This window comes from Cryptomeria japonica, chromosome 3 (genome assembly GCF_030272615.1).
Source record: "Cryptomeria japonica chromosome 3, Sugi_1.0, whole genome shotgun sequence".
Taxonomy (NCBI): domain Eukaryota; kingdom Viridiplantae; phylum Streptophyta; class Pinopsida; order Cupressales; family Cupressaceae; genus Cryptomeria; species Cryptomeria japonica.
In genome coordinates, this window is record NC_081407.1 from 333,023,193 (window position 1) to 333,051,171 (window position 27,979).

Below are 27,979 nucleotides of genomic sequence, written 5' to 3' on the forward strand. Positions count from 1 at the left end.
TGCTACAAATCTGGTAAATATTTCCTCAATTTCGGGTGGAAAATCTATTCATCTATTTGCATAGATTGCCAATGTTGTGTACATTTTGCAAGGATTGATTATAAAATTTATGATCAGTTGTGTGGATATTGTTTATTGTCATTTTTCCAACAAGATGTGGTGTTTTATGTTCTGTATAGATATTATTAATCAGTCCACAAATTTCAGTGAAGTTTCTAGTTAAATAAAAGTTGAATTGACAAATTTTTGTTGCATTGGTGTGAAGAAATTGTAAAGAAATTTTAGCATTTAACAAAGATTTTTGAAAATTGTTCTGGATCTGAAATTGATCACTAAATATCTTGGCTGGGACATTTCAGAATCAAAGGTAGAGAGAAATGTCTGGACCATTAGGATTGGAGCCATTAGGCTCTACCCTTAGTAATCAGGTATCGGGGTGCAACATAAACTTGCACATAAAAGACAATGGTAAGAGTTGTGTCAGCATAAAGTGGGTCACTCCAGTTTGGAGTATCAATGATTTTCAAATGTTTATACTATTACATGACCCATTTGAATAATGTGGCTTTATTCTTGGAGCTCCCCAAAAAGAAAGTTTATTTATGTTTCATTTGACTCTCTATTTGTTCAAATCTATAAGAGACATGTTACATGACTATGCACAAAAGTTTAATGTTGAATTGAGTACACTACCACATCCAATTTTAGGTATGAAAAACCCCAACAGAAAAAGACATGTCAAGCCTGAGGTGAATTTAATATAAGAGATATCCCTTAGTCATGGTATCTAAGACAAAGGACACTACACACAAGAAATTTACCAATCAACAAAAATAAATAAAGATTGAAAAGAACGACCATTCAACAAAAGACATAGTTATTGCATACCTTTGATTGACTAGGAATGTGTAAATAATAATACACTGAATTAATATCAGAAAAATAAGATGGAGTGTCATTTCTTCTGTTTTCCAAGTAGTCTTATGCCTTCAAGGAATAGGATTTCAAGATGTAAAAGTTTGAAGTTGCTAAAATAGGGAGATGATACAAATGAAATGGCTTGGGTAAGAGTACAAAAGCATTGAATATCATAGATGGTGCTAAAACTTAAATCAATTTGACAATCACAATTTGGATATGGAAAAATTACAACAAAAAAATATATATGAATGAATACAAGTTTATAACTGTTGCCCTTGAAAGTAGAATATTAGGAAATAATCATATTTTCCCTCACCTCTGCAGCTGAAGACTTGCCAGCCCCATGAGGACCCCAAAAAAAGCATGTAGCTCCAAGCCTCTCTTGTTGGAACCCCCATTGCCCAAGGAGGACAGCTCTCGCCTTTTCGAATTCCACAATAGCATTTAGACGTTCATGCAAAGTAGTGCTTAGTACAAGTTCATCCATAGATGTCTTTGGAACAATCCTTTGTTTGAGTGATTTCATCTGAAAATGAACAAAAATTAAGGTCGAAAGGGCATTTCCTAACACATGATAATAAGATGATGAAAGTGATGGTTCAATTACAAAAGGATAAAGATGTCATATGTAATAATACAACTCCTTATAATCTTTAATACAAAATTAATAAATAAAATATAAATTATTTCAAGCAAAAACAACAATATAGGCCTAATTTAAGAAATATTTTTCATTTCACAACATGATAGACCCTAAGTTAAAAGAAAGCTTCACCATCCCAAAAAGAAGCAAAAAAATCCCTAGTTAGATTTATAAGGACATTAACGCTTTCCCTAAAGTCATTCTCATAGATTACAACAAGGTTTATAGTAAAGATATTTTATAAAATAAATATTGAGACTATACATAAGTTGCACCTATATAGTATAGTGATGCATGATTTAACATAAATTAGTAAATTAAAACATATTGTAGCAAAGAACTAGAATTTATGTTTTTTTCTCAAGTATCACTTTTCAAATCTTGTAGAAAGACATGGATTACCTTTTCACACTTGAAATATATCAAGACAAGATTTGGCGTCATATAGTTCTCAAGAATGAATTACATACTCAAATAACAAGGGAATGAAATGGTTCCGTGTAGGGCATGATATTATTAGTGAAACTTCCTATAGAGACCCACATCTAATTCTCAGCACTGAATCCTTAATTACATTTATAATTAGATTGTTACCTTGCATGTTGACTTCCCCCCATTACCACAATATGCAGAAAATAGTGCCAAATATTAGTTCCTATGTATGTCCAAGGACTGAGAATTGTAGTGTTAATGAATATCAATTAAACTTTTCTCTTCTATCAATTGGAATTACACATTATCTAAATATGTGCCAACCCAAGGTAAGGACGCATTGATCTCTACTGTACATTTCATCACAAATTTCTAAGCAACTTTAAATCTATTATAAGACAAATAATGATGCAAATGAAAGAATCATGTGCCTATAATTTATTCCCTTCAACTAGGTGTTTGTCAAACTATATTGAAACCCACTTAAGGTCATTTCCATGTTAACAATGCAATTCAAATCAATAAATCATCTATTTGCAGCTAGAGTCCACAATCAAATCGCTTGAAATTGTGAATCTAAATTTACAATGTCAGTCATAATAAAACATGGATAGTCAAACTATAATAAGAACTTTTAAGTTACTATTACCAAATTACCAATAAAAAGATGAATTTCATCATATCTTGTCCAATGAAAAAATCACATCCACATCAAATTCAACTTCTATCACTAAGAAAGATCTTTGCTACATAAATATTGAAATTTGCAAAGGTGAAGTTCTTGAAACATTAAGTTCATCAATCTGAAAATTACTTCCAAGAAGTGGGCAAAGTATGAACAATGGTCCAATATGGTCATAGTATATCTATGAAAACAATTAATCCTTCGACGAATATCATGGGTGCATTGTTGTTGCCACATCTTTCTTCATCGAGTAAAATCCACACATATAATAATGAAAATAATACAATGTAGAAGATAGACCACACATACCACAAGATATGTGTGTAGGTCAAGATCCCCTAATATCCAATATATGCAGAAATAGAATAAACCCTTTTAATTAGTGTAACACCATATGATACTCCTTATGGAAGAAGCCATTCCACACGATAGCTTTAGGACATCCCAAACACATATCATAAACTTCACATATTTTTGCAATGATATTCACCCTCTTTACGTAGACCTCAGGTCCTAATTACATAATAGAAGAGTAAACCATTCAACCCATGTAAGCCTCCTAATTACCTAGTATAATTAATTACAAAATATTTATAACTGAAACGATGTGCACCAAATCTTGACACCTCTATCAACTTATATACATTATAAAATAATGTCATTAGGTACATAAAATGCCATCCCTACTTGTTAGTCCTCCCTATTTTCATTAAAAATTTCAAATTCAAAGGTCGCCTCTTTGATGTTTATTTTCCTTTCGGTCATGTATTTCTTCTCTTTGAACCCGAGTCATTAAACCTTTTCTAAGTTCAAAGTTCAAAGTTCAAAGCGCACTTTAAAGAATTTTATTCACAACTTTGTTTTATGGTAAAAGCGAGCGCTTTGTTGCAGTTTGTATTGAACTTGAACCTTTGAACCTTTTTGGTTCAAGGTTCAAGGTTCAAAGTCGATCATGCGTCGGTTATGTCTTTGCTCGTTCATTGTTCTGTGTTATGTGTTGCTCTATGTTATTTCTCAATATTGAACTTGAACCTTTGAACCTTTTGGTTCAAGGTTCAAAGATTGAATTCTTAAAGTCTGAAGTTCCATGTAGAATTGACACATGCATCATTAAGTGAATATGGCGGCGGGAAAAGAGAATATTCCGGGGTTTTCAAAATGTTAGTTTCTAAATTATGTTAAGTAATCATGATAATTTGTGAGTCGTGTGATGAAATGACCCGAAATTAAATGCATGCCAATTATACATCAAATCAGGCGTCAGCTCACACTAGCTTACTTAATTAGTACAGCTAGCTAAGATTTGAGTGTGATTTTGTCCATTTTTGTTGCAAAAGCTAGCATTTGTTTCTAGAATCTTCTCAGTAGCTATGAAAGTGAGGAAAGTTGGAGGTATTGTATCTGCATTCAAAAGATTTTCGAGAATTTGCTGTTGAGACCAGGTTAGTTTCAATTGTTCTCTCTTTTGCTATATTTACTTGTTCTAGAAGCTAGCTATTGTTCGTTCTCTTTGTTGTGTAGAAGAGTTCATTTCATTCCTGAAATTGTCTAATAAATATGAGAGGGGCCATCATGAGGCCAACTCTGCGGAAATTGGGGTGCACTTCTTGTTTAGTTACCTCGCTTCCAAAGATGGGGGATACTTCACTCGCACAGGCAGATCTCTCTGATTTTCTTGAGAGAGCTAAAAACCCAGCTCAAAATTCTATGATGGAGAAAATTGTGAAGAGTGGTTTGGTTGAGGCCATTGCATTTCCCATCACTGCACCATACCCGGAGCTAGTTTTGGAATGTATGAACCGGTATGATGCGGAGCACAGGTGTATCAAGAACATTAATGGTGAAGTGGTGTTGAAAATAAACAGGGAGACTGTAATGGCAGCTATGGGTATTCCTCATAAGGAACCATATGAAGACTAGACGATTGGTGCTCCATATTCCTTCTTTTCTGAGAAAAAGAGCACCTATAATAGTGTGATTGCCCGGAATTGGTTATTGAAAATTCAAAAGGGAGGTTCCAAAATACCAAGGCCACTTACCATAGAGCACTTGATAACAGAGGTACGGGATATGGTTGTTCTGTTGAATAGGTTAAAAGGAAATGCCCATGCCTTTTACTAGGAAGACTGGATGTATTTCTACATCCAAGTCATGCTGAACGGAAGCGCCTACCTGGATTGGGGACAAGTTGCAGAGAGATTGCATGAGAGTCTAAACAAATTTGCGGGAATGAGTGGTTTCTATGTCTTCCTATTTGTTTTATATGCTTGCTTGTACCCGGGATTGGAATGGCTTGCATCATGAACCCTGGATTGATGGAATAAGGGTATATGAATATCACCCTCACTTGCAGGAATAGAGATATGCAGAAAATTTCATGAGATGGAATGACATTTTTGCAGGAAGATTGGTTTACGAATTGCAGGGAAACACAAATAGGAGGTTGTCAACGGAAGCAATGGAATTTATTGGTATTTTTGGTAGCTTCTTTATCCAATTTGCTCAATTCACATATATTAGAGTTGGCAGCTTTCAGGGTGAACCTTTCAGGTTACCCAGGTATGTTTTGGATAGCTATGTTTTAATCGAAGTTAGTCGATAGCTAGCTTATATTGATAAGAAAAGTGGAGGGAAGTCCTTTATATAGCATTTTCAAATAAACATCCGATAGAATCCTCGCAGTTCACACCATTAGGGAATGGCTAATTGCCCTTCCTTCTGTATGGTTAATCTGAACCTTTCATGTATTTAGTTCGGTTATTGAATGCTCACTGAATGAATGTAAAAGTTCTAATGTTGTATTTGATAACATGAAAATCCTATTTTCCTTTAAAGATCGCACTAGATTTATGCAAGTATTGTGCTTAAATAGCTGGTGATGCTTAGTATAGTTATTTGGAGGTGTCCGTCTGTTTACTGAATCTGCTATCTTAGTTAAAATTTATATTTTATACATCTCTCTCTCCCTATCCTTTCCTCCTTTTCTTTTTTTTTACCGAGAAGAATCCACAATCCTTTTGAAGACAGTATCAACCCAACTCGAACCATTTGATAAGGAAGACCATTAAAGTTTTGGGGAACTCATCCAGCAGTCGCTTATCTCACCGTAAGTCCCCCTTATGTTTCCAGCATAAACACATCAAACCACTGAGCAATCCCGTAGTCAAGACCTGACAAACGAAACCTTGAGGTTGTCCGCTTTGATCAAACGTAGAAAATAGCATTAGGGATTTCCTTATCTCAAGAGAGGATAGGATGCTCAGCGAGTTTATTCTATTTTGCGTTGGCCGTATGGAGTTTGCAGCAATGCGATTTCAGACACGTCAACAAAATTGGCTCTAGAAGGAGGGTAGTATGATGAATGTCTAAACAGCTAAATCCGCATCATATCAGTCTATATTTGTAAAGAGTAACCCTATACCTTTTTTACCCTCCTCCACGCACAACAGAATTGGCGCTAGAAGGAGGGTAGTATGATGAATGTCTAAACAGCTAAGTCCGCATCATATCAGTCTATATTTGTAAAGAGTAACCCTATAGCTTTTTTTACCCTCCTCCGCATCAACAGAATTGGCACTAGGAGGGCAGTATGATGAATGTCTAAACAGCTAAATCTGCATCATATCAATCTATATTTGTGAAGAGTAACCCTATAGCTTTTTTTACCACCCTCCGCGCACAACAGAATTGGCGCTAGAAGGAGGGCCATGATGCAATATGGTATTGCTGCATGAATTCCCGCCCAACCTTCCACTTGAACAGCCTGATCAAGGACTGAACTAGTCATATATTGCAGACCAGCTATGATCTCTGGCTTGGAAATCAGAAGCAGATCACCCTCTTTTCAGATGAGTAAGTCGCACTATTAATCAGGAAGAAGAAAAGGGTTTGCAAATACAGATTGTGATCAGGGAAAATTTAGAAAGACAAAGGATTGCTGCCCTTCATAAGCAAGTTCTTAAGGAAACCCAATAGTTTTCTTTCCGGTCCGCTAATGTGGTGAGCAATGGGTCTACCCATTAATCCTCCTCAGCCAGAAAGAGACCCCGAACCAGTGATACAACCAAATTTGGATTTTAGTGACGAACAAGAAAGCCTTATCACTGAATTTTATAGCTTGGCCTGGTCAGTAAAAAGAAATTATCCAAACTGGTCTCGGATGTGCTTGATCCTTGAGGAAGAACAAGAGATTGCTGATCATATCGATGCACAAAATTAGAGAGATTAAGAAGAGGCTAATCTAGCTCCTGCACCGCATCCACAAAATTGACATTGAAAATAACTCACGCTGGAACGAATTGGATCTTTCTATCCGGAGAGATTCGAAAGAGTCCTAAGGTCAAGCCCAGAGCGGGAAAGATTTGCTAGATTTCAGTTCTACAAACGCAAGAGTTATCGACGGGCTGCAGATCTCAGTGAGTCCAGTTCTACAAATCAGCAGTTTGTTGTCCCAGCAAATACAGTTTTTACAGCTCCAACAGTTACAGCTCCAGTTCCAATTGTAACTCAAGTAAATCAGCAACAGATGGTGCATAATCCACCCGCTCCAAATGGTGCCACTTGGTTGGTAGACAATCCGTCACCCATCATTTTCCTAGCTAACCATGATATGCCTAAGAGCCTGGACAGGTTCTGTTCTATTTTTCATGCAAATGATCCAAACAGAACGGCAAAAGAACATATTAAAATATTTGAAGATGCGTTACGCAATAGACAAATTGAGTATGCAGACGTTGCATGTAGACTTTTCCCTTATTCATTGGGGGAAGACGCATTTTACTGGTTTATCCACTTGCTGGTATCTTCTATTGACTCTTAGGAGAAGTTGAAGACAACTTTCACAGGAAAGTATGGTATCCCTATAACCCCTACAGAGCTATACAGATAGTTTGTAGAAGTCAAAAGACAGGGACATGAGCCAATCAGTTCCTTCAACAACAAGTTCCATAAAGCCTTTACCCGATTGCAAGATCCGTATGTGGTAAGTGATGCTTCAGCAAGAGAAATCTACTATTCAGCTCTGGACTATTTGACAGCTATGTTTGTCCGACAGCCACACCCCGCACCAACCACATTAACTGAAGCCTATGCTAAGGCTATGGAGATCAGTAAAGGACTAGGCCAAAATATCGCCGGACCATTGGTGCAATTAGGACCTCCTGCTATGCCTAACCAAATTCAAGAAATCAGCCAGGCTTTGGCTCACCAAACGCCTATTATGAATCTGATTCCTCAATTGGCATATCAACCTCATCAATCTACCAATCAGCTAGTGCTCCCTCCGGGACCACCTATATCCCAGATCCCTCCTAAACAGCCCATACATCTGCAAAATACTACAGTGTCATCTAGAACCCAAGAGGAGAAGGATGAGATGCGGGAGTTGACTGACCAGATGAAGAAGCTTTCCTCTGAAGTCACTTATCTGCGAAATCAGATTAACCAATTGCAGAATAGTCAGAGAAACCAACAGCAAGGTCAACACCAAGGTCAATACCAAAACCAAGGATATCAACAACCCACAAGGACGTGGAACACCCATCGCAACAACGGAGGAGTCCCCACTCCACTTGATAACCCGCCAGCATCAGAAAACAGGCCAACAGATAGGGTATTTTTGGCAAAGGCAGCTCTTTCTAATTGGTGCAGGTTGCATAATACTAACCAGCACTCAGAGCTGCAATGTGACGAGTTTCAGGTTACAGCAAATATATTCCAACGAGAAGTGGAAAACACAATGCCTCAACCAATGCTTCCTCCCACCGGATTTGAAATAGTGCCGTCACCAAGGTATGACACAGCACTTGTCTTAGAAACCTACATTCCCCCGTTCTTCTTCCCTAATCAGGATGAAAATGAGGTGCCAGACCCAAATCAGCCCACTGATGTGAATGCATTTCAGCAATACCAATGCGGCAATCGGGGATATTACAACAACAATAACCAGAACAACAATAGTGGCCCTTACACTACTTCCACGCCTCCCAAGGATATTCAAGTTCCTCTAGATCAGAATGCCAACAACAACCCAAGTTATCCTAGGGCATCACAACAGTATGCAGGCCAAGGTCAGCCGCAAAAGGTGAAAGCCCCTCCCAGAATACTTACTCCTCAGAATCAGCCGACCGCTGCCACAACTCAGGGCTCCAGCGATAAGCCATCTAGCAATATAGAGATTACTAAACTAGGCCAGTTGGTGGCAAATGATTTCAAGAAGATTAAAGTCAGCTTATGCCTTGCTAAACTGATGAGAGTCTCCGAAGTCAGGGACGTGGTCTTGGGCAGCCTTAGGGAACCCTTGCAAATTCAGTCCAAAGGGACCGATGAGAACTCCGGACAGAGAGCACCGCCAGGACAACCCCAAAAGGTCAGCAACGAAGTAAGAGCACTAACAAATCCTAGGGGTGCAACAGTAAATTACGCTGCACCGCCTGAGTTCTCAAATGATCAGCCTATGGAAACTGGTTTTGGAATGCATGCACGAGGAAGAACTCAAGACATCTCGATCATGAACAATGACACCCTGCCATCAGAGCCTACTATTAGTTTGTTCACTGAGAAGCTAGAACCCCTGCCTTTCCTATTAACTCTCAAAATCTTTGGTAACAACTTGCACAATTCTCTAATAGACTCAGGAGCTTCAGCTAATGTTATGCCTCTATCAGTGTGCAGCGCTCTAGGCCTAACCCCCACCAAGACTAACCGAAAGGTTACTCAATTAGATAAAACTGAAGTGACAGTAGTGGGGGAGTTGAACAATATACACATGCAGTTGACAGCAGATCCGCGTATCCAGATGTATATTGATATCCAAGTGGTAGACATACCGGGAGCATATGGCATGCTGCTTAGTCGAGACTGGACCCGCATCCTTAACGGCTGGCTGCATTCTAGTTTCACTCATATATGGCTACCATGGAGAGGGGTAGCGAATGGTGCAGGGCCACAAGCCTCAATTTCATAATTTATTGATTGAAAACTTAATGTTTTTGATAGCAAGGTGTTGGGAAGGATCAAAGAATCCTTTGTTTATGTTTTGTTTTGTAATAAGGTCCTAATTGTCCATTTTGTAAGGCCTAGTGGCCTAGGGTGCATTATAAACCCTATGGTCAACTATGGTCAAAGCGACTTAGGATGAGTAGATTTAGGGAGTCAAGGTTGTTTTGGTCTATTTATATCCATTTCAATGTGTTTAGGTCCCTAAGTTGATAAAATTAGTTTGAATGGCAAAATACAAAAATTGTCAAAAATTGTCAAAAATTGACAAAGTTGTCAATTTGTAAAGCAACTTTTCAAAAAGTTGTTGTAATTAGTTTACCAATGTTCATAACCATCTAAAATCAGTTTGAACATGTTGTGAAAACTATAAAATGCCTCAACAAACTCATTTGGGGGTTGGTGTGGTCGAAATTTGTGAAACTTGACATTTGAAATCAATAAAAAAACTGTATTTTCCAGAAAATTTGCTGTTCTTTTCGTTGGTACAGAATTTCTCGACCTCCAAACTGAAAAATTCTTTCATGGGGAGTTAGAGGGGTGAAATACCTTTCTTTTGAGTCCACCAGAGGTTCTAAAGTGGAGTTTTGAGCAAGTTATTGTGTAACAGTCCAAAACAGCCTGTGAAAAGGGCATAAACCAAGGGTTTCATCTTTTCTTTCCCTTTTCTTCCAATCTAATCATGGCAAAAGTCTAAAACTTGGTTGGATGGAAGATCTGGGAGTGTACTATGATATTCAAGAGGTTTCATACCAGGAGAATGCAGTTGGAGATTATTTTCTTCAAGTTTGAAGCCAGGCATCCCCATGTGACTGGCATACGGTGGTGAAGAAGACTTTGACATTTCCCCATAATTTTTTTATCAGATGCAAACCAAGACTTGTAACTTTGGATTTGGTGTTTTTTTGAGTTCCCCAAGGTGTTCCAATTGTTGCCCTTGAGAAATTTCCAATTTTACGGGTAGTTCCTTTGTTAAAGTGCTCATTTAGCCCCATTTAGCCTAGTTGAGGGTTTACTAGAAATGGTATTTGTAGAAGGTTCTAGATCAAACCCTTTTGGAAAAAGTGTTGTCCTAGGTTGTTAATGGTGAATATAAAATAAAATTGCTTGGTCCTTTGTAGTTTTTGGGAGAGAAACCAAAAAGTCACTTTTGAGGGCTAGTTGGCTAGAATAGCCATTTTGCACTTTGACCCTTTTGAGACTTGATCAACCCAATCTGAGGGTTGTTTACCATCATTGGAGGTTGTTGGATCCTAATAAACTTGATTTGAGTCTTTGTGGACTTGTAGAACCATTTTGGAGGGGTGTGAGCCATTTGAGCAACTTTTGAGCACTTTGCCTGTGGGGTTGACAAACCAAAGTTGATAACCTTTGTAAAATGTTTCAGTGGGGAATTATGGGGATGAAAACAATTGAAATGAGACATTGATTTGTTTCTTGTTAAGGTGTGAGGTCTGGTTGGGAAAATCCCAATTGAAAGGGATTGGGTTGCCAGTTGAGCAAGTGAGCAACTTGGAGCATTTTCAAGTTGTTGGAACCATACCTCTACATCAGCGAACCAGATCCGGATTGAGTCCGAACCTAGGCTTAAACTAATGATTATAGAATATAACCAGGCTAATGAGACCCTATTCCTAGAATCAGACATGGGCACCTACAAGGCCCGCACAGACTCAGCAAACGAAGTTTTGTTGGTACAATGCTCAAATCCAATCCAAAATCTCGAAGGAATTGCATAGGATTACGATAAAGAGATCCCGTCACCAGAGGAAAGTGAGTTGTTCAGCAGCTTTAAAGAGTTTTTCTGTGAATACACGGAACACATGCAACATCTAAACCATCAAGATTGTATCAAAGATCTACTTTTAACCGGCTAGTATAGAGTTCACAATGCCTCCCATTCAGAAATAACATGTTCATTATGCAAAACAACTTTGAATCAAGTATGGAAAAGACATTCAGAGGTGCTGGAAGCCCATACTCTTAGGCCAGAAAACACTGCTTTCTCCGAGATTCCTGAAAAAAGACCCCCTGAACAAGGAAAAAACGAAGTAATTAGCCCGGGAACCACAACTAGCAAGCTTCTCGACCTGAATCAGACTTGGACTCTAAGGTTTGATGGTTTAAAGTCTAAGCGAGGAGCGGGAGCAGGGGTAGAACTGATAAGTCCTACTGGCGAAACCTATTTGGCCTCCTACCGGCTACAGTTTCACTGTACTAATAACATAGCAGAGTATGAATCTTTGATTCATGGTTTGCTACTAGCCATCAAGAAGGGAGCTCAGATCATGCACTGTTTCGAAGATTCAGAGGTGGTAGTTCGGCAAGTTCAAAAACAATACACCTGCCATGACAAGAGACTCAGTGTTTATCACAACCGGGTGTGGGATATAATCGAGAGTTTTGATGCTTTCAATATCAAAGCCATATTCAGATCACAGAATCACATTGTTGATTCATTGGCACAGGCCGCAAGTACGCTCGAGCCTCTATCAATGCAAAGTTTGAAAAAATTCACAATGGAGTTAACATCAGTCCCATCAGTTCCGGACAATGTTACTAATTTTCAGGTGTTCGATGATGATAAGCACATCATTGACTTCATTACAAGCTCAGATGTGTTTGCGACACAGATTATTGATGAGGAAGAACCTCAAGAAGCCAAGATCGACATAGGAGTCCTGAATCTCAGGACAAATACCATTCCTAGAGGTATGGTACAGTTGGAAAGGATTTTCGACTAGGACTAGCTCAAATCTCGCAAGCAAGGTACTTCTGAAGGAGACGCCTGCGATAAAATCAATGTTGGCACACAGGAAAATCAAAAGAACGTGCTGATTGGCAAGGTATGTACATCTCAGGAAAGAGACAGAATCCTCAAGAACATGAGAGAATTCCCAGATATCATCGCTAGGGGGTATGAGGATCTCAAAACTTATGACACTTCAGTGATAACTCATACCATACCACTTAAGCCAGACTCCAAGCAAAAAATTTTCGATCACGATAATCTGGCAAAGAGAGCCTATGGCAGGTGATACAGAGCAAAGGAGTCAGTTGAGGATTATTGGAAAAACTACTCTAATGACTATGAGGTCCAGAGGCGTGAATATTCTAGGCTGAGTGTGCAGCAAATGAGACTCTTTGAATACCGCCGGGTCCCGGATCAGATCACAGATTCAGGGAATTGTTTACAAGTCCAAGAATTTGAGGCAGTGAGGCATCTTCTGCCAGGCATAGATTGGTCACAGGACCCTATCACTGATTTTGAGGCAGTCATGGCAGCTCCAGCAAGATATATAGACCAATGGTTGCATCAGTAGATTGAAAGACTAATCCATGAAGGAGTCCAGTTCACCTACCACCTAATAAATAGCTTTGATTCTCAGTCTTCCGAAGATGAGGGAACTTCGAGTGCACTCAGAGAAGAAATTGATAAACCCGAGAAGAGAAAGAAGGCTAAGGCTTGCAGAGGGGCTCGGACATCCAAAAGAACAAGAAGGGAAAAAATCCCCATTAGGAGACCAAAGGTCACTTCATCATCAAACGACCCCAGTTCGTTCGACGATGTAGTGGAATTAGATTATATACCTGCTCCGCCTTCCCAGAGTGACATTGATGCGTTTGAAGCTGATGATCCTCCCGCACCTGACATGCTAGAAGCTGAGCTAAGGGCCATCGAATCAACCGAACCGGGTAACCAAATAGAGGAAGGAGGGATTCCATCCATTCAAGGGATCGAAGTGCATGAACCCACCCAACAGAACCGCCATGAACTACTGCTCCATAATACAACCAAAGATGACTCTACCGTTGAAGGAGAGCAAAGGACAGAGGAGACCCGCGAGCTCGAAAGGACTGAAGAGCGACCATCACACGAAGGCATCAGACAGTTGTTCAGTGAAGTGGGAGAAAATTCAACTGCAAGTAAGGAACTTGGCACCTCCTCCACCCCTCCGGTAACTGAACAATTGCAAATTTGTGATGAGACGGCTAAGAACATCAAGGAACAAAGTGCAAATATAACCATAGCGTCAGCCCAGACTGTGCCTCAAGAATGGTTGATTGCCAGAGCCCAATGCAAGGCCGCCACCAAACCACCTATCAACCTCGAGGACATATTCTCATGCATAGACCAAGCTAAAGCTAAGGGGAAGAAAAAGCCCAAGGCATATTCCAGAATGACTAAAGATGAGCAAAGGAACCACACTCTTCACATTGCCACCCCGCCTGTACACAAGCCAGCAGATCACATTACACTGGCAGATTATAGCATCACAACCATCCCCATCGGACGAGCCACTAAGGCACAGGAAAAGGAGGAATTCAAGGATTCAGTGCAGAACATACTCTGGCAACTTGAAGAGATAACAGCAGAGAAGGATATATATCGAGGTCGTGCTGAGTAGGCCGAAGGATATATCGATCAACTCCTGAGACCATTACACAATGCTTCTGAATCCCATATTCCCCCGACAGTATTAGCACAGAGAACCACTACGAAATTTGAAGGAGTGCGGGATAGTGCAAGGGCCATAAGGGAATGGATACAGGACATCAAAGGAAGGGGAGAGCAAATCCTTGAAGAAGTAAAAGAGATGGCCCACCATCGGGAGACCACCTTGGTCAAGCTGTTGGAGGTAAAAAGGGAATCACTTAGAATGCATGAAGTAGCTGCCACTACTCTCCCCCTCATGAATGCTCTCATCTGGACCCAAACCCAGATCCCTGCACTCTCTGACATCCTGCACCCTCATGGTATCGGCATTTTCAAAGAGTGGTACCGGACTGTTAACATGAAGAATGATGCGAAGGAAATCATTAATAGAGAACATAATGCATGCGAGGCAATTCTGAAAACCATGCAAGAGCTTGGCAGGATAATCCTCCGATCAATGGTTTCGAGATGGGTAAATGACCAATCCGACGAAGTGATATAGCCAAACTGGGAGGAAAGATTGGGAACGAATAAGATCACCTATTCTGCTAAGGACCTAAGCTTTGCCGGTCGATTCCACTTAGATCTGTTGTGCTTCGAACGTAATCGTTCTAGCTGGCGAGATGGTTTGAAGTAGGTAGACCAGTACCTCGAGGGCATGCAATATAAAATTCGTCATCCTCCTATGGCTTCATTCAGTCTGCTATTCCAATTGTGCCGCAGGTTCCAGGAATATGTTCGCGGAGAGCGCGCCGCATGTCGGGATCTTTGGCAGGAGCATCTGCATGGTGAAGATGAGTTCCTAGAAAAAGAATGTGAAGCTGAAAAAGAAAAAGTGCTCTCCTAAAGTGCTTTTCCTTTTTTAAATTTTGAAAAGTGCACTTTGGACCAAAAGGTCATGTTTGACTTCCAAGTCAACTAATTGTAAAACTTTATGTGTGCACCTTTTGGATTCTTTTGGATAGATTCTAATTACCTTTTCTGGGTAGTTATTGCCCATTTTGGGGTGTGTTGTGACGTATTCAAACATCGCCCCATTGCAAATGGGGACCCCTGCTTTTTTCTTTTTAGGGTTTGTTTTCTAGGTCTTTTGGGGTTTTGTTAGTTAGCCTTTGCATTTTGAGTGTCGCCAAGGGGATCACCTGGATAGCAGGTCCTGCGGGAAAGTCCTAATCCTGAAATTTGGCTAAGTCTGGAATGTCCTGATCCTGAAATTTGACTAAGTCTGGAAACTGAAAAACCTCCAAAAACTAGATTTTGCAATACAGCTCCTAGAGGTTTGAAACCACTCTCAAACATCCTGAAAGTATATATGGAATATAACTTAAAGTATAAGAAATGTTATATTCCATAAAATTATCCTGACGGAGAGTTCAAATAGTCAAATTTCGCTCCTGACCCTTCCTGAGGGTCCAAAGCGAATTTTGCTCCTGACCCTCTCAGGAGGTCCAAAGCGAATCTCGCTCCTGACCCTTGCTGAGGGTCCAGAGCGAAATTCATTATAAACTTCGTTTGCCACCTTGATTGAACTTGAAACCTTTTTCCTGGCCTTGAAAACGATCTTACCTTGCCTTGTGAAGTGATTTGAAACTTGAAGATTGAGCAATTTAGCCTAGATTGTAAATTTCGCTCCTGACCCTTGCTGAGGGTCCAGGGCAAAAATGTTGTTCAAGTTTATTTCTCGCTAATTTTGGCTAACTTGTTTTGTGCAGGGTTTCCCAGAGAGAAGATTGGACGTTACTGGATACATTTGAAAGTTTGAAAGTTTGAAAAATGGTGAATTTTGGGCAACAAAGAGAAAATCGCTCCTGACCCTCTCTGAAGGCCCAGAGCAAAATTCTCAAAAGTATCAAGATGGCAACTCCTAAGGCTGAAGATCTACAGGTCGGCAGGCTCTCATCAAAGAAGATCCGGTCCAGGACAAAGGTGATCTCCTCCAGCTCAGTATCATCAAAGAAGATCAAGCAAGGATAAGGGCGACCTCCTCCAGTCTAGCATCGACAAGGATGGCCTTCTTCGGTCAAGCATCATCAGGAATAACTTCTTCCAATCCGGCATTTCAAGGCGAGGTACATCAATCATCCTGCACATCAAAGACAAAATAAGTCAGAGCAAGGGTTCGTTGAAGGAGCAGATAGTTTCAGAAGAGTTAATTAAAGCTAGCTTCGCAGCAACATCAAATTGGCATCAACCAAGTGTCAGACGAGGTGGCATCCCAGTCATCACTCCTCCAATTGGGTTGGTCCACCTCAGCGTGTCCAAATTCAATGTACCTAACTCATGGAAGGTGGCACAAACTTCGATGTACCTACCTGTTGACGTGTATTTTGTACACTATCAAACACAGAATAAAATACCTAAGGGTACCTTATCCTCTCTTGAGTAAAGTCTCTGAATGCTGAAGATATCGCGAGAAAGGATCAATCAGGGTGACTTCAATGTTCTTCGTTGTAGGGTCTCTACGTGTGGATAAGCACCAGTGGTCGTTGTAAATGTTGTTTCTTCAAGGGGCCTTACGTTTTCGAACTGCAGGAACAATTTTTTCCTAAAACTAACAGGTTCTCAAAAAGATCAAAAGATAGGGTTTGCAAGGGATGGATTCTAATCTAATCCTAAGAATGACTCAATGTAGGCTAAACTTGGTAAGATTCTACCAATCTCAGTATTGCCAAGCAATTACAACTCTACTGAAATTGATGCGATCTTCTAAGGTGTTTTAATGATTTTCAAATCATCAAGAATTATAGATACTACCATGAAGATACATATCAATAGTTCAATAATGATTGAAGGTTCAAGCAATCCAAATATCTCCAGTTGACCACACAAGGCGTCCTTACAATCAGTAAGAAGCTAGTGGTTTGGAACGTGAATCTCACCAAAGATCAAGCCCAACACTTAGTCCTTCAAACTTAAATACTACTGAGAATGATTCAAGAAATTAAACAACCATGAAGATAGCCACAAGAATTGCAATAAAACACCATAACTTCAATATTTTATTGATCTCAAGGCCAAAATAGACAACAATTGCTTGAAATTCTCTCTTCAATGCTCAATCTTGCTACAAAATAACTTTCTTCCCTCCAAATGCTCTAATCTTCTAATTTCTAACTGGTAATTTCTAATATCTAATGACAAAATGAAAATGAGTGAGGGTATATATAGCATCCTCAATTACAATGAATGGCCCAGATCAAAAGAAGATCAACGGCTGAGATTCTGACACCTAAACCCTAATTAGGGTTTGTTACAAAAAGTTCCCTTTTTGGTTGAACATTATTAAATGCATAGCAAAATATTTAATTGGCACAAAACTCGAGGGAACATAGAACAATGATAATTAAGATGCCACATCACTCTATAACAACCTCTCTTCTAGAACCTTATTCCCCTTCCAATGTTCTTTCTTAGCATATGCAATGAATCTAGACACAATTCCTTCAATCTCAGCAATAGGAATCTCGGGAAGATTCCTCATTCGCTCCTCCAAGTGGATAACCTGATCAAAGGCCTTGAGAAGAGCCGTATCCCATCCAGGTTCGAGTTCTTTGATCTTCTCAATCAAGAGCATAGTAGTAAAAATTAGATCTCGCTGCTCATCTGTGATGACATTCTCATCTTTGCAAAAGATGACGTTAACTCTTTCTTCCAACTCTTGAAGGTCTACATCTGTCTTAACTTCGATCCTCCTGCCAAGAATGGTACACAACACCTCAAACACCTTGTCCTGAATTGGATGGATGACGCCCTCAACTTGATTGCATTTGGTGCTGATGTCCTCGAAAAGAACTTGTTTCATCTAGAGTAGAGTCGACCACTGAAGTAAATTATGAGCTCCTCCATCCATTATCTTTTCTTGTGCTAGCATCTTCCTTGGTGTTTGCCTGATTACTTGCAGAACAGGAATGATAACATCTCTAGTATGAGCGAAAGCGGCTACAGTTATCATTAGGTTGTGGATGATCTCAAGGACCTGGATAGCTCGGTGGATTGTCTGCATCATTCTTGTTGCAAATTCAACGGCTAATGTGTGGGATTTGTCAATCCAAGAGCTCATAAGCTGAACCAAGCTCTTGATTCTCTCTGCCTCGCCAACTGATTCAAGGGGAAGTGCTTGCACAGGAGACACTACTGGATCCTGACGTCCCAAGGGTTGATTGAGATGGCTAAAGTAACCTCTCCAAGCACCGACCTCTCTCTCAAGCTTTCTATTCTTTTCCATTTCTTCCTTAAGTTTGTCTTAAAGTACTTCAAATGAATCGGTTGCTTCATCCAGTGCCTGCTCAGCAGTGAGTGGACCAAGCTCAAACGTTTCTACATCATACTCTTCTGCAAGGATTTCACCTTCATACTTGTCCACTACTGGTGTAGCTATCTGCAATTTCCGGGACCCTGTCTCCTCTCTGATCATCTTGGACATTTTGGTGGCCTTCCTTTTCTCCACTGCTTCTTGAGAATTTCCTATAAGGCTCTCTAAGTCAATTACATCATCCTCATCATCAATCACAATCACCTTTGTCAGTCTCTCCTTCAACCAATCTGGAATGGCAGATCTTGTCTCTTTAACTTGTATTTCCTTAAGCAATGGTTCATCTTCTCGGAGAGGACATGTCACTTCATTATCATTCCTTTCTTCATGTAGCTCATTGACTTGGGGAGATTGACTTGATGAATGCTGAGGTGCCTTCCCCTTTTCAGGTTTATCATTCTGTACTATTGACTCCATAGATTCATCAACCTCAGGCACCGTCTTCTCTTGTCCTTCAACTTGACTTGTCCTTTTTTCATGTCGGGATGATGTACCTGATGAGCGATCTCGATTGGCCTCTTGCTTCTTCTTGGAGAGTTCCCTTTTCTCAGGTCTTTCTTTCCTCTTCGTGCCTCTAGGATGAGAATTGCCTTCAGTTGCGCTTGCTCCGCCTTCTAGTCTTTCCTCCAAAGTAAAAGTCATTGGTACGTTCTGTTCTCTTAACTTTTGATGTTGTACATCCACCCATCTGCGAGTACATGACAAAATTGGGGCCATCAAAGCTCTCAAGTCTGAAATCTCAGGCTCGTTCCAATCTATCTTTACTGCTTTGTCTTCTCTATCATAGGATGACTGGAGATGTCTGCCACTGTCCTGAGCTTGATCGGCCACTCTGTAAACTTTGCATTTCCTGATGAAATCTAAAGGTAATCTGGAATGCATCTTTCTTTTCACTTCTAAATCACTTGAGAGATTCATCCAAAAGTCCTCTACCTGAAACTCGTGCTTGTACTTTCTACCATATGTCTCTTCTATATACCCATAAGGATCAAAATTCTCCCTTAAGGCAAAGAACGTGAATGAATATGAGGCCAACTCCCTCTCTGCATCATCCAAGGCTAGAGCATTAGGACATACCTCAACTGAATTCCCCAATATGATGGGCACGGGAATTCCATTTCTATGCCTGTGTCTGAATGCCTTCGCATAGTCTGCCAACTGCCTAGTCACCTCAAGTAGCACTATCCTGTCTGTCAGATACCTCGACAACATGTAGGGAGGTGAAGGACACCCATGAACTCTGATATATGTAAACTTTGGAAACTGGATGAACCAAGCACCATACCTCTTTACAAGCTCTTGGGCATCCAGAGATAGTCGATTGTGAATCCCGCCTTGCAAGATCCTAGTGATATTCATCGTGAAGGTATCATTGACTAACTTGTAGTCACTTCCAGGTGGATGATGCAAATGAACATAAGAGTCACAAACTCTCACTTCTCTGGGTCCTCTTCCGATCACTCCTCTGTGAGGTAGTCCTGCATATTCGAAACTCCTGATCAAGGCATATATGACGTATGAGCTAATGTGGAACGACTTGGTAGACTTTAGTCTTCTCAACTGTACGTCCAAGCAATGGCTAATAATTCTAGCCCAATGAATCGTTCCTTTCCCTTGAACTATCACTTGGATGAAGTAGAACATCCACTTCTCAAAGTAGAAGGCTTGAGGAGCCCCTATAACTCGATTGAGCAAAGTTATCAAATCTTTGTACTCCTCCTGGAAGTCGATCCTATGTGGTGTGTTGGGAACCTTACTCAGGCGAGGACGACTTTTGAGTAACCGATTCTTATTGATGATACTCAAGCAAGTGTCTGGATCATCTTCATACATTCACCTGGCTCCTTCTAGGCTTTTGTAAATCATGTCTTTATGCTCTAGAAGATGGAAAGCTTCACTTATAGCCTCTCCTGATAGGTAAGCCAAAGTGTTTCCTTCCTTGGACACTATCGATCTCGATTGCGAGTCATAATGGTGGGCACACTCGATCATTAGCTCATGACACTGGACTGCTGGAGGGAAACCGGCTGCCTTGATGATGCCACTTTCAATTATTCTCTTTGCGACAGGTGATGGTTTTCCAATGTAAGGGACCTCTCGAAACTTCTTGACATTGAAGTTTCCCAAGTTGGTATCTCCGATGTTGCTCCACTTGGACATGATCTTGGTCTCCAATTCTTCATTCCTCTGATCTTCCTTCATGAGGGCCGGACGACTAATGGATGCTCCTGCTTTTGGGGTCGCCATCTTGACACCTACACAACATTTCATAATGAGTAACATATTTTGAAGCGTAGGAATATAGAGTAGAAAGGAAGATTCAAGATTTTAATTAGGAAACTTCATGATAAATCTTGAGTTATCATTTCCTAATTAACTACATTAAACTGAGAATTTTCAAAACAAAGCACAAAATTCAAATCTTCACTAATGGTGTCAAGGTGATTACGCCATACCTCCACTTGAGAATTAATTTTGAGAAATAATGCAAAAATAACGTGAATTTTGGCTAGGCAAAATGTAGATCGAAGTCCTCCCTTTAGCAAAATGCACCTTCTTTAGTCTTCACAAGCATTAATTCCACCACCTCTAGTCTTCAATACTTGGGATAAATTCGCTCCAAATAGACCAGCTTTCGCACTTCCTCTTGCTCTCCAAATCGCACTTGAAGTAATGAGTGAATGATTGTTTAAAATTGCTCAAAACACCCCTACTATATAGGGCGCTCACCACTTCACTTCCCCATAGGCCGACTTGGCAAAATAGGCCAAAAAAAATAAATAAAATTGCAAAAAGAGGGGCCGACTTGATGAAATAAATGAAAATAAACCTCCGAGTGCTCCATTTTCAATTTTAATTTAATAAAAATTAATTTTAAATGCCTTAATAATAATAAAAAATTGATTTTCTAAGGCTTAAAATTAATTATTAAATACCAATGCGTCTTTTATTAAATGCCAATTTAATTAATTTTTCTTTTTCAAATATTTTGAAAATTTGGCAATTCTAGCATCTAATACGATTTGGAAGATATTAACACCTAAGTATGGTAAAAAATAATGAATGCGAATAACTTCGCTCTGGTCCCTTGGAGAGGGACAAGAGCGAACTTGTATTTTAAGCCTTGCATTCCTCGTTTTCACATTCAAAACTTCATCTAGGCATTTTGAAATGGCATTTTCAATAGGAGTCTTGAGTTTAATTTACTTGATCTCTAGAAGGAACGTGCCTTAGGACATTTTCGCCCTGGTCCCTTGGAGAGGGACAAGAGCGCCTTTTCCCTTTCTCCTCAATCCTTCATCTTTTAATTGCCAATTCTCATTGTAGGGTAAGCAATGATCCCTTTCGTTCATTTTATGCATGCTTAGCTCGTTTTTTGCAAGGCAAAATTGATGTTCTAAAGATTTTCGCCCGAGTCCTCCAGTGAAGGACAGGAGCGCCTTTTGTATTTTAGGCTAGGATTCTTAAATTTTAAAGTCAAATCTTTGTTCACCATGCTTTAGAAGACCTTTCCAATCTTGCTCAACTTTGCCTTAGCATAATCTCGGAGGGAAATTGTTGATTTTATAAGAATCGCCTTGGTCCTTCAGTGAGGGACAAGAGCGCTTTTTAGTCCTTGTGCAAATTCTTGATTGTTTCAAGCTTCAAATTACCCTCCAAGTGTAGGACATCATTCCCCACTCCTTCTTGAGCCTTGGAAACAAAAATAGCATCTCAAAATGTAAGGTAAATGGGCATACTTGGAGATTTCACCCTGGTCCCTTGGAGAGGGACAAGAGCACTTTTGCCAATTGTCATCAAAATTTGCAACTCTTGCATCTCAATTCCACCTCAAAACATCTTAAACATCTTTTCAAACTTGCACCTTGGCCTAGATTTGTCCAAACTTGGAGAGAAAGGCTAGATAATATGTTTTTCGCCCTGGTCCCTCAGAGAGGGACAGGAGCGCTTTTTGTAAAATCAAGCTTGTCTGTCCTTTGCTAGCCTTCCAAATTATCTTCAATGGGCCAATCATGCCTTCTTCCATTCATTTCAATCACAAAACTTGTTTTGACTTTGCAAGAAATTTGCACTTTTTAGAAAATCGCTCTGGTCGCTTGGTGAGGGACAGGAGCGCCTTTTTACTTCTTGGCATACTTCTTTGTCCTTTAAACCCTCAATCGCACCTTAGGCATAAAACATCATTTCTCCCTCCTATCCAAGTCAGGTTTTGCCTTAAAATCTCAAACAAAGACGAGAATTTTGAAAAAACGCCATGGTCCTTCAGTGAGGGACAGGAGTGCTTTTGTCATTTGAGTTGATTTCCTCCTTTGTGGACCACTTAAATTATATTCAATGGATAAATCATGTTCTCCTTGGTCTCTTCAAATCATAAAATTGTCTTGATCCTGCAAGAACAGTGCAAATTTGAAAATCAAGCTCCGGTCGTTCAGTGAGGGACAGGAGTGCTTTTTTGCCTTCTAGGCCAAAGTGCTTCATCCTTCATCTCGAAATTCCTTTGCTAGGGAAGATATCATCTTGTTATATGCCATGAATAAGAGTTCAAGCCCAAGAAAGGTTTAAAAATATGTATCTAAAGAAAATCGCTCTGGTCCTTCAGAGAGGGACAGGAGCGCTTTTACCTTTCTAGACAAAAACTCCATCATTTCATCGTCTTTGATCAAGTTTGGATGCTCTATCACGTTCATTTCGTCCTTCACCATGCCTTTGATGTTTCAATTTGATCAAACAAGGTCAAGAGTAACTGTGTTAAGCCTTTTAGCCCTGGTCCCTTGATGAGGGACAGGAGCGATTTTGATGATTCAAACAAAATCCTTCATCATTTCGAGCTAAAACTCCTTCAGGTGGGTGGAGAAAATCACTTGTTTTCCATTCATATCCAACACTTGGCCTATTTTCACTGCAAGATGAGGGAATTCAAAATTTCGCCCTAGTCCCTTGGTGAGGGACAGGAGCGATTCTTCCCTTAATCCTTCAAAATTCTTCATTTCCATGCCTTCAAACCTTCAAAAGCATCAAAATACGTCCAATTATCTCTCTTGGAGACCCTGCACAAAACAAAATAGAAAAGTCAGTGACAAATATGCATTAAATAATATTTTCGCTTTCGTCCCTTGGAGGGGGACAGGAGCGATTTCACCCTTTCTGGCTAATCTATCCAAAATTTAAGCTTCCAATCACTTCACCAGGCAGAGTTAGATCATCTTCAAGGCTAGGAACCAATTAGTTTCAGGCATCATCTTGCCTCCAAAATTTGATCAAAATTTACCTAGGCAAAAACACAATTTCTTTTTCAAAAATGCTAACACTTTAGACAAAATTTGAATTTTTCCTTAAAAAAACCCTGATTAGACCTAACCTGAGACCTATTTGACTTTCCTGACAGGCTCACCTTACTTCAACAATCTCAATCCTCGGGAGGATGCTTAATAACTTTCAAAATTTGACTGGACTCAGCTTGAATAACATCAGAAGAAACCCCTAAGGTTTAGCCTTAGCCCAAACAGACAACTCACTCACTCAAAACCCTAAAAGTAGAGCAAAGAACAGGCAAAACAAAAGCGAAAAAGAGAGGGTCCCCATTCTAATGGGGCGATGTGTGAAATGGTCACAACACTACCCCAGCGATCCGTTGGTCGATTTTTCCAGAGAAGACATGTGTCCTAAAGATGTAATTTTATCATTGGTCAAGCATTAAATGTTATGTAATGGTTGTAACAAACCCTAATTAGGGTTTCCATTATTGAATCTTGGCCATTGATCTCAAATTGATCTTAGCCATCGAATTGTATTAAGGGCACTATATAAGCCCCGACTCTTCATTTTGTAAAGGCAGTTGGAGAAGCGAATAATAGAAGATAGATAGAGAGTAGTTAGAAGGTGAATAGTCAGTTGATAGAGTAGCAATTAGAGTAGAATAAGAGGACAAGGCAAGAAATTGTTGCCATTGATTGTAAACAAACTCCATTTTCATTGAAGTAATGGTGAAGTGTGTCGTTTCTTGCAATATGCATGGTTTCTTGTTGAATCTTCAATTCTAGATGGTAGATGATTAGATCGAATGAAGGAAATTGTTGAATGCACCTGTGTGGAATCCGTTTAATCCATACCACTAGCCTCTTACTAATTGTAAAGACGCCTTGTGTGGTCAACTGGAATGAAATGAGCTTAATCATAAGTCGTTACACGTCTATTGTTTCATGCATTTTCTTGAATGGTGATCATTGTCAGATGGTGTACGATTTAAACATATTAGAAGCATCCCTTAGAAGATCGCACTAAGTTGGTGTTGAATTGTTCAGCCTGATGGTGAGACCCAGCCCAGTAGGAATCCACCTAGTCATTCATCCATCTTCTCGCATTCTAGGTAGTAGAGTAGACTTCCTGAACCTTGTATCTTTTGCCATTTATTTGTCTTCCAGTTAGTTAGTAGGACTTGTGATTCTAGCAAATCAGACGTTCAAGTCATTGAGTGTAAGTCCCCTTGTGATTCCAGCAAATCACATCATACCACAGAGAGCTTATCCACACGTAGAGATCCTACATACAAAGAACCTTGAAGTCATCCCGATTGATCCTTTTCGCGACATCTTCAGCATTCGGAGACTTTATTCAAGAGAGGATAAGGTACCTTTAGGTATTTTATTCTGTATTCGCATGTGCATAAAAAACACATCAACAGGGTGGTTGTTGATATTTGCCTCCCATTTATGGGTATGGGCAGCCATGTTTATGGATGAATCTGGGCCACTTGTTTAGATTAGATCTAGGCCATTCATCCAATTTTGGAGCCTATTTAAAGGGACTGGTTTTCCCTCTTTTTTGTAAGAAGTTCTTGGATTGTTGCAATAACTCTGGCGAAATTTACAGGATTTAATGCAAAGTTAAGACTGTTTCCAAGTTTCCTTGTGAGTGCATGGTCTCCTTCATTAATCTAGGATTTTTTTCAGTTATGCTTATTTCTTTTATATAGCATTTTCAAATAAACATCCGATAGAATCCTCGCAACTCACACCATTCAGGAATGGCTGATTGCACTTCCTTCTGTATGGTTAATCTGAACCTTTCATGTATTTAGTTCGGTTATTGAATGCTCACTGAATGAATGTAAAAGTTCTAATGTTGTATTTGATAACATGAAAATCCTATTTTCCTTTGAAGATTGCACTAGATTTATGCAAGTATTGTGCTTAAATAGCTGGTGATGCTTAGTCTAGTTATTTGGAGGTGTCCGTCTGTTTACTAAATCTGCTATCTTAGTTAAAATTTATATTTTATACATCTCTCTCTCCCTATCCTTCCCTCCTTTTCTTTTTTTTTACCAAGAAGAATCCGCAGTCCTTTTGAAGACAGTATCAACCCAACTCAAACCATTTGATAAGCAAGACCATTAATGTTTTGGGGAACTCATCCAGCAATCGCTTATCTCACCGTAAGTCCCCCTTGTGTTTCCAACATAAACACATCAAACCACTGAGCAATCCCGCAGTCAAGACCTAACAAACAAAACCTTGAGGTTGTCCCCTTTGATCAAACGTAGAAAATAGCATTAGGGATTTCCTTATCTCAAGAGAGGATAGGATGCTCAGCGAGATTATTCTATTCTGCGTTGGCCGTATGGAGTTTGCAGCAATGCGATTTCAGACACATCAACAGATTCCTCCATGACAACTTGATCCATGATTATTGCCTCTCACAATGGTGTGGATGCCTATATGTGGTTTGCTTTGTTGACTCAAGAATGGTAACAAATTTTTCCTCTGTTTTCTTTATATCCATCTCATCTTGTTTATTCTCTGATTCTTTGGCGCACTCTTTAATAGCTTCTTGAACTTGATCTACCTTGTCTTTCCTTTGGTCTTTGTGTCTAATATCTTGTATTGTAACTTTTTTTCTCCTATAACAAAACTTCGTTAGCTTCTTTCGCACAATAACATTTATTGTTCCCAAAGATTCTAACAAAGGATAACCAAGAACAATATCCAACTCATCCATATCCAAAGAATAAAAATTTGTATAAACAATGTATTCATCCATCGAGAGCTCAAAAATTGTAATATTTGTACTTTCTCTTTGATTGTCTTTGATTTGTTTTTCTTGTACTGAAATTCCTTGGCTAATTACATGCTGATGAAGTTATACTTGATGCCAAAGTTTACAAAAAAACATAGCCTTTGTCTTTTAAATACATCAATGAAATTGAAGAACTGAATCTCCTTCTTTGGAGCTAGAGTTCATGAACTTGTATCCTTATCTTCTCTTCATCAATCTCTTCTATTTCTTCTCTTATCCTTCTATTATTACTTTTAATGCCCATCTATCTAAGGAAGCTTGTTTTAGCTCATCCAAAGAAGAAATGTCTTGCACAATGGCGCATACCAATTGTTAGCTTGACCCCTTAAATGTTAATCAAACCATGATTCTCATTATTTATCTCGACCATAAGTCCTTTTAAATTGCGGCCACAATTCTAATGCATCTACACTACCATAAAATTAGGCGACCCCATTGAAACTAGGGTTTTAAGAGATTCTATCAATAGATCACATTTCTATCATATCTACATGACCAAGCTTTGACCCGATCATTAAATAATGTTGTTGGCCTCATTACCAAGAATACATATAACAAAAATAAAATGAATTTTAACAGACTTTCCAAAAAACATAAAAATATTTGAAAGATCTATTTTTGCATTTTAGAAAGCAAATTTATGGAAACTTATAAAATTCCAATGACACACTCAATATAGATCACAAGCTTTACATTGTTGGATCAGAGTTTCAAAAAGTTGTGCACTTATAAAGATTAGAGTTCACTCATGTTTTGCACTATCCCTTGGCTGGTTGGACTTTTAATCAATTTGGCAATGTGAAGTCGGAGTTTGGATAGGTTGTGCATTATGCAAGATCGGAGTTTGTAACCATTTTGCAGTTTCTCATGGCAGTTTGGAATTTTGAGAGGTTTTGCATTTGTGCCTTAGTGAGGGTGGAGTTTGTTTAAGATCAGCATTTTACAGGATCGGAGTTGCAATGAGTTTTACAATATTTGGATCAGATTTTGACAAGTTTTTGCAATATGTTGATCAAACTTTGTCAAGTTTTTGCATTATGTCAAGTTCGATGGCAGAGTTTAGGCAGGTTCAACACTATGTTTGGTCCTGATTTTGATCAGACCTTGCCTTTACTCTCACCTTGAATTGACTTGAATTACCTCAAAATATTTTGAAAAAATGATTGCTTTCTTCTTTGTATGAATAGGTGCTCAAAAGAAAATTAAATCTCCTTGACTAAGGGCCGACCTAGGTTTGATTTTAGTTTTCATATTTTAGTTTACCTTAACTTCAGGTCGGCTTTGCCATTTCCCATTTAAGTTTTATTTCATGCTGTAATGTCCCCTTTTTAGCACAACATGATATGGGGTGTCGTTAGCCTATTCTGACACAGTCGCGAAGGCTAACAAGGACATTGGTCGGATCCTGAGGTGTTTTGGCCTAGGTGTTTTCAGTTTCAGGCCAATCGGTGCTGCTCTAACAAGGTTTCTAGACACTTA

General features: G+C 39.4%; 1 protein-coding gene across 3 annotated transcripts in view; it reads right to left on the reverse strand.

Annotated features, from left to right (window-relative positions):
- Window positions 1-27,979, reverse strand: part of LOC131067212 (cell division control protein 48) — a 332,369-nt gene that overhangs the window by 157,956 nt on the left and 146,434 nt on the right. For all 3 annotated transcript variants that reach the window (XM_058002161.2, XM_058002160.2, XM_058002162.2), the window contains one exon: window positions 1,238-1,447. In XM_058002161.2, coding sequence (XP_057858144.2) covers window positions 1,238-1,447 — 210 coding nt within the window. The remainder of the gene's footprint in view (window positions 1-1,237; window positions 1,448-27,979) is intronic.